The sequence below is a fragment of the Cebidichthys violaceus genome, unplaced genomic scaffold (assembly GCF_023349555.1).
Source record: "Cebidichthys violaceus isolate CVI_PGR_0920_01 unplaced genomic scaffold, fCebVio1.0.p SCAF_2, whole genome shotgun sequence".
NCBI classification, from domain to species: domain Eukaryota; kingdom Metazoa; phylum Chordata; class Actinopteri; order Perciformes; family Stichaeidae; genus Cebidichthys; species Cebidichthys violaceus.
The window spans coordinates 10,638,426-10,646,606 of NW_027176372.1; the positions used below are offsets into that span (position 1 = coordinate 10,638,426).

Here is an 8,181-nt window from a genome sequence, read left to right on the forward strand (position 1 = left end):
CACCCACCCCGACAACCCATCTCACACACACACACACACACACACACACACACACACACACACACACACACACACACACACACACACACACACACACTACACAAACACACACACATGAAAGAGACTAAAGACAGAAGTCTGTATAAACATGGCCTCACACACAAACTGAATCTCTTACTCCTTTACTCCTTAATCTGTCGCTCCCCCTCACTATTTTTCTCACACTCAAATCCACACACACACACACACACACACACACACACACACACACCAACTCACACACTGACTAAATTGACTTGTCAGCTTCAATCAGACCAGGAACAAAAGGATTCCTGCCAGTTTGAAGCTGACATCATTAATGGGTTTGGGAGGGGGCGAGCTCTGAAGACAAAGCGAGTGCAAGGTCGGGCCGACTTAAAATGCACTTTCATTTTGGCAGGGACGTTAGCTTTTTGATTCCAGCCCCTTTTACGCCAACATCTCTTCGCGAGTGTCTCTAACTTTCATTATCACTGGGAACAGAGGGGCGTGCGAGACTTTGTTGTGCTGATGGAGAGAAATGTGACATCCATAATGCATTTCCTATTAGAGGATGCCACGCATGGACACCCCTGGCCACGTGTCAGTGGGAGATGGACAGGTAGAGGATGAGTACGAATGGGGCGTTGGTGTTGGAGAGGAGAAGGAAAGAAAGGTGGCCAAGTAAAGATACCAACGCAAGAGAAAACACAAGAGAGAGGACTGAAGCTTGAGCGAAAGGAAGAACATGTTCTTGAGAGATTGTGTCAAGGTTTGGAGAGCCACGGGACATGCAGCTCTTCATGTGACATATGAAATCCACATAAAACCGGCTTTCCTGGTGCATTGTAGCAGCAAAGCCAAATGCTTTGAACATTTAAATCCTCTCCTCTCACTTCCATGACTTCATCCGTCCTCATTTGCTTCTGTTTCCTCTGCCGCATGCCCATCTGACCCCCCCCCCCCCCCCTTCCGCCTTTTGCGGCTTTCACTTTGACCCTGGATAAAGATGGAGTCCCTCATCTCAAATGGTAATAACTTTGGTCCATATGCACACAGCCATCGCAAATTGATTACTGTGTAATGCCGCAAGTGCTCCCACTCTCTCGCTCCCTGCTCTTCCATCTTGTGATTTTGCATGAGGCTGACTCTGTGTCCAATTCGGCTGCCATTAAACAGCACCCCTGGGTGCATCCCAAACACAAACAAGCACGTCCTAAACTCTCTGATTCCCCACGGCTCGCTGATCCCTCTCCTCCCCCCTGTCTCAGTCCTCCCTCCCTCACCCACATCTTTGTCCAACACTCACTCGAAACCAGCTTATCCTTCACCTGTTTTACCCTCAACCACTCATTCCCTTTTATTCTCATTCTAATTATACCATTACATTACCATTTCTATTCTCTCATTAGCATTTTTTGCTCTCCTCGTCTCCTGTTCTTCCCCTCTCTAATTCTCTTTTTTTTCCGCCTCCCTCTCTGTCTTTCTCCATCACCCTTCCCTTTTCTCAGCCACTGAATACGTTCCACCATTTTTTTTTTTTTTTTGCTGCACGTAAACAGACAGTGCCCTTGGGGATCGGTTGGAGAGCTCTGTCTTTGTTTGTGTGCACCTCTAACTAACTCTCCATCTGCGGGGAGCCAAGCCTGGCCCAGCAGTGCAAGACAGATAGCTGGCACCCTCCCAGCCTCTTCTCTAGTTGGCCCCAAGTCTACACCCCCGCCTCTCAACTTCTCCTTCCTTGCAGGCTATAGTCCTCCCACAGAGGCGGTTGTCTGCCGCCCTCAGGCAGCCATTAAGGTACTGTAGACGCCCCACTATTCCTTTTCCTCACAGCTTTAAACCAAAAAATCTGCTGCAGCTTCCGATGGATATTCAATCCTTTCCGAGCCTGTGGATATTCATCACCGGACTTTCCTCAGGCTCCATCCCCAGTCGACCCCAGGTTCACCTCCAATACGAGCTCACTTTCCGAGGCTAAATAACCAATAGCACATTTTCGGTTTTTGGCCACATCAAAGAGCCTTGAAAGGGAGAGGTACTTAAGCATTAGCTTGAGTTAAAAAAGCGGAGTTTCAGTCATGTAATTGCCCGAGGCTGTAACATAAACCTTTGAAAAGAGTTACAATGTTACATATGTTGTATTTTACGTTGCATCACTTGGCGAAACTGTAAGGATGCAACCGAAATACAGTCATACACAAGCAGCCTAAACCTCGGCACATGCTCCATGCTACTTTCATGCACAAAAATGAATCATCAAAGGTGCACTTCATTATCTACTAAGCTTAAATCTCCCCTGGGCGTTTCGCATAGTGATGGGTAACCCCCCCCTCGTTGAATAACCGCACTTCACTCACCATTGTCAGGCTCCGACTTCCTGTCATGCTCGGTGTCAGTGAGGGACAGGGCAGAGTTGGCACGGCTCGTCAGGCACGAGCTCTGCTCGGACTTCAGGCCGCGCATCCACATGTGCTGCAGGCCGTGAGCGGGAGAGGGGTCCACTTCGGGCTCCGTGTCCACGTCGGAGCCCACGCCCAGGGAGTAGTGGCTGTGGGCGTGAGCGGCCGGCCCGGAGCACAGCGCTTCCTCCTCGTCCTCCTGGTGCTGGTGCTGATGCTGCTGCTGCTGCTGCTGTTGGTGGATGTGGTAGTCCGGGCTCCTCATCGACCCGACCTTGCAGAAGTCTAATTCTAAAGGAAGAGGAGAGATGACGCAGATTGAGACCGCACAGCCTTTCAAAAAAGCCTCTAATGCCGGCATGTGCTTTTATTTGCTTCAGCAACTAAGCTGACCAGGTGTTTGTTAGAGGCAGGCATTTTCAAGGCAAACACAGAACGCCTCCCAAATTATGTCGAGAGACGGGCTGTTATTTGAGCAAGCATTTATTACAAGTTCTGCAGCAGAAGTCCGGATCAAAATGCCAACCTTGATTTTTCTTAACCATTTGCAGTGAAGCTATATCCTGTGCGGGGCTGCCTGATGTGTGCTATCGAGCTTGGGATGTATTGAACTGCTGCTCAAACAGAGCACTGATCTCATCTATATTCTCCTTGGTGGGGTGAAGAGATCAGATAAAGATCAAACCTTATTAATATTGACTCAGACTGAGGGAAAAATTGAGCCTCATATGCTTTCAGGTATTAGAACGCCCTGCAATCCCAAGCATCAACCTGTTATCTGAGAACATCAGATATACTGCGTTAGTCCTCTGGTTACACTTCAATTCAATTCAATTCAATTGAGCTCTAGCTTTTTTTTCCTGCAGAGGCAGTTGAGTAAATTTTCTTCCTCGCCACCTCAGTTTTCCGTTCGGAATGTATAAGTGGAGGTGATGGAACTGATGGAATTTTTAAAAAAAGCGTGGTGTAAATTGAAATCCATACAGATACTCCCAGCAGCCGGTATCATAGAGAGTCCACCAAGAACTCAGGAAGAAAGACTTCCTCTCCTGCTCACTAAGTGCAGTTAATATGTGTGTTAGGTCGGGCCCTTTGAACACGAGCAGCAGTGTTTCAATGAGAGCCACAGTCGTGTTGACCACTCCATTGACCGGCGATGCGTCCTGCTGTGCCTGTTTGATGGGGTCAAGGCCAGCTGTGGCTCACACACTGTTTCTGCTGGAATTAAACCGGCACAAGATTGGTCACCACTGCACACTACTGTTTAGCTCAAATTGGCTGCAAGAGGGCAATTCAGGAGCAAATAGGCTATTTCCCCATAGCAAGAAACATGGATTGGCTGCAAACTGAAAAGCCGTTTTCCTTTGAGACACATTTATATTACAAGAACATATTTTAGCAGATGATTAGAGGGGAAATCATTTTTTGAATAACTTCCCATTTCCTGCTATTACAGTCAGCGGATCCTGACTCACTCATTCACATTCAAAAAGTGACTATTATATATTGAATGCTTCTTTCACCCTATGAAGTCAGAATACCTGCCAAAACAGTCTGGGTCATGATTTCACTGTTCTACAGTACTGGGTGTAATGGAAGACAAACACATCCAAATTCGGTTAATATCCACAAATTCACCAAGACGCGATTACCAAGGGAGCAAAGTGGGCAACTGGCCCAGAGGCCCCTTGTAACTGTGTGTCAAATGGTTTGTGCTTTATATGACAAAAGTGTCAGTTGATATTGTGTGATATTGTGTTAAGTACATTTGAGTACTTGCCGATACAGAGTACCAATATAAGTGCTTAATAATACCATTACAGTTCTAACAATAACTTTGTTGCTGACATTTTAACATTCAACATAGTGTTTACTGATACAGAGCATAGTTCTTTGCAGTAGTGATGTTAATAATTAACTGTTTAGCCGTAGTGTTAATTAAACTGTTAAGTTATTAGTAATGTAGAAATAGTGAAAAAAATTGGAGTAAAACTCAAATGATCAGCTCGGTCCAGCCCACCTTAAGTGCACCGGAGCAGCTGGAGTTGCTGCTAACTTCGGTGCTAACCAGCTAACCAATTGACTTTCATTATCAGTTTGCTAACTAGCAAGACACAGAAACCTAGCTTGTGTCTCCTCATGGCTCTCAACGAGTTGTGACATTTATTCACCGACAAATAAACTGTACACACGCTGCACTGCTACACTCACAGCTGTAATGTTACTATGCTTCATGTTCACTGTGACACACACATGCCTTCTTTCTCTCTGGGACACTCGCTAACGTTACGCAATATGGCGGAAACCCTGATAGAGCGTGCCGACACAGAACGACAAGCTCACAGCTAAACTAATTAATGCGGTGGAGACTAAAGTGGCTGCATGTGTCCACCACACTGCAAGCAACAGTGTGGCTGCTAATTCTCCCGGACAAGTTAAGTGGGGACGGCTTGTTTTTCTAATGGATTTAACCTGTTTGTGTGTGATTATCCTTGATGTTGGGCGGTTTATTGTTGCATTGCCGTAGTGCGCTTGCATTAGAGTAGTTTTACGAGTACATGAGCGCAGTATCGGGGTGTACAGATACTGGCAAAAATAGCCCTTTATGGTTAGGATATTTCCCTTTCTCTCATATATATATATATTAGTGCTGGGCAACAATTACAATTTTTAATCGCGATTAATCGCATGATTTTTCTGCGATTAATTGCATTGTTATGCGCAAAATTCAATAATTAATTCAAAAGTAGTGTATTGCGCACTTTTATTTTAAAGGTACTGCTATATGAACAAAAGTGCAATAACATTTGGTTTGCAAACACTTTAAACAAATAAGGTGCTTTTTAACAGCAGCATTCCCTTTACACAGTAGCAGTTATAATACAGTTATAATGATTCTGATAATAGATATTCAGCCAGAAGAGAGGCCAAACAAACACAGCTGTTCACCACTAGCTGCCAGGTTCTTGTGTTAAAAATGTCCACTTAATAATAAAGAAAAAACTGCATAACGCGCGATAATATAATTGTCGGCGTTAATTAATTAATGCGTTAACGCGATAATAACGTGTTAACTTACACACTAACGTGTATATCTTGCCTATATAGATCTTGCCTGTATATATATATATATATATATATATATATATATACACAGTATATACATACATATATACACACAGGCAAGATAGAGAGAGAGAGAGAGAGAGAGAGAGAGAGAGAGAGAGAGAGAGAGATGTGATTAATGGTTAATTAATTAATTTTAGTTTATTAATAGGCAAACAAAACTAATTATTCTGGTTAACTGTCTTATGAACTGATGTAATACCATGGAGCTTTTGATCTACCCGTACATATATACAGTATATAATATATATATATATACATTATATATATATATTATATATAATATATATATATTAATCAATTGTATCTTTCCAATAAGAGGAGACCTTGATTGTGGGAGTAAAATTAACAGACAGGAATGTGTGGTATTAAGGAAAATGAACAGCTGGGAGAAGAGGAGGTAGGATAGGAAGGGCGGAGAAGGCAAGATGTGGCGGTTTAAAAGATGAAGGAAAATATGAAGAACATGGGTGGAGAATAAGAGGAGAAACAAATTGGCTGATCTTTGTCAGAAGTACCGTAATCCATTAAAAACGTCACTGGAGGCAATGTCCCCCCTTAACAGTTGGTTACTTAGGTAGGGTATGCTATATATAACTCTGTTGCCCCAAAGATGAACAGATGTGCTTCGCAGAACCGTCTGCCATTGACATTTCAAAGGCTGCTTTGGGGGGTCTCTTGCACCTTACCATATGACACTGATGGCAGGGGATGTTGTTTGTTATGGAAACAGAAAGCCCATAAAATGTAAAAAAGAAAAAAAAAAGGCAAGTGCTCTTTGACACCACCGTGCTGCAGAAGACATGATGATGACTAATATCCATCGACGGGTTGCAGCTTGGCGAACAATACTACAAAATCCATAGAGGGTGGCATTCAAACCGCAAAATCCCCCGGTAGTTGTAACTGTTGTGAATGGCTAATGTTGCTTGTTAGCATGGCGGGTAGGCTTCTGCAGAGTGGCGGGAGGTTGGGTGTAGCGTCAAAGAGCATCTATTGATCCCTACGAACGCTGCACAGCGGCGTTGTCCTGATGAGGTGCGGCTTCTCTCTTAACACCACACATGACCTGCATAAAGGCCATCCATCACAGCTCGCGCTGGCCCATTTCTCCTCCTGTCACCGGCAGGGAGGATTTTCTCCGGTGTGTGTCAACGTGCACCTGTGTGGGCATGTGTGTGTGTGTGTGTGTGTGTGTGTGTGTGTGTGTGCGCCTATGTCCGTACATGTCTGTATCTGTGAGAGTGCGTGTAATGTAGGGTGGTGTTCCATCTCAGGTGAGGCCAGAGAGGTTTGGGGTTGACCTAGTTTAGCTGTGGGAGAGAAATATCACCTCCGTGGAGAAGAGGTAATTGGCTGCCTCCGACTGTCCTTCTGGCTCATTGTGGACTGTAATAGGTAATTCACATAGGCCCTTTTAAAGACCTCAGCGTGTGCGCCTTTGTGTGTGCATGTGTGTGTCCACCGTATGTGTGCCAGAATTAATTTGTGTGCATGCACGGCGTCCGCGCAGCCGGCGGTGTATATTTTTCCAGCCTAAGTGAGCCCTGAGCGAAGTACCTGGCTGGGGTTGACTGTAGTTGCTCTGCCTTTCCCGGTGCGATCCGAGGGTGAGGCGCAGCTCATGCGTGTAGTCGGGCAGGGTTTCGCGCGAGGTGTAGGAGCGGGTGGTGGGCGCGGCCGTCCTCGCTCTCATCGGACGAGCTGGTGTAGGACATCTCCATTTCATGGCGCCCCTTCGACAACGGCTGGTAGGGTTTGCTGTCCATCTCCTCCATGGCTTGTAGGGCTCCGCTCAGTCACTCAGCACAGCCACGGCACGGAGCACGGAGTCTGGAAGGTGAGAAAAGGTGGAGGATAAGGTAAGGGGGAGGTATAGTGAGTGAGGCCGGGAAGAAGGATGGGCCCGTCGGTGGGAAATGAAGGGAAGCAGGGGGGGGGGGGGGGAAGAAAAATAACACAAGAGAGTCTGTTATTGAACACAGCGAACAATATTGCAACATCTGCTCATTGCAGTTACAGCGGACATTCATAAATGCTATTTGGCTCCTTTCATATTTCACACCAAAGGTTAGTCCCGAATCAATACGCTCAGAAGGGGCCACGATGGCGGCCATTGTGTCTGGTTTGTGTTTCAAGAGAAATTAGCCAAAATCAGTGGTGGTTCCTGTTTTCCCCGGCTACTGTCGGCTTTATTTCTCTTCCCGCAGACAACCATTGACAAATCGCGGATAAATCAACAAATTTGTAGCCGGGGGCCCTAACGCCCGTCACTCTCATCAAAACATTGTGACTCGCCAGATTCCGTAGTAACACGCCCATCTTTACAGTGCCGTTAACAAGTCAGCTTCATTTCAGCACAGATTCTCTTGTTCCTCCCTCAACCATATCCAAATCTGTTTCTGAATAACGTCAAAAATGTGCACACGCGGCCACGGCTAATGATTGATTGGGATGACGATTATGGCACACGAGAAGTGATTAGAAAATGCTTCATTCATATTAGTTCTCTTTCACCGGTGCCCTGCCCGAGGCCTTCCTAGCCTATTTCCTGCAGATATAAAGCTTCTAAATGGAGCTTGAGAGGGTCATTGCTCATAGAGACAAAGTGCTATGGTATTGACCTCTTCAGGGA

At 45.6% G+C, this 8,181-nt stretch overlaps 1 protein-coding gene across 1 annotated transcript in view; it reads right to left on the minus strand.

The window, feature by feature from the left end:
* Nucleotides 1-8,181, minus strand: part of tenm1 (teneurin transmembrane protein 1) — a 163,208-nt gene that overhangs the window by 146,426 nt on the left and 8,601 nt on the right. Inside the window, 3 exon segments of the mRNA XM_068714351.1 lie at nt 2,379-2,711; nt 7,107-7,212; nt 7,214-7,379. Of these exon segments, the coding sequence (XP_068570452.1) occupies nt 2,379-2,711; nt 7,107-7,212; nt 7,214-7,324 (550 nt within the window). The 5' untranslated portion in view covers nt 7,325-7,379.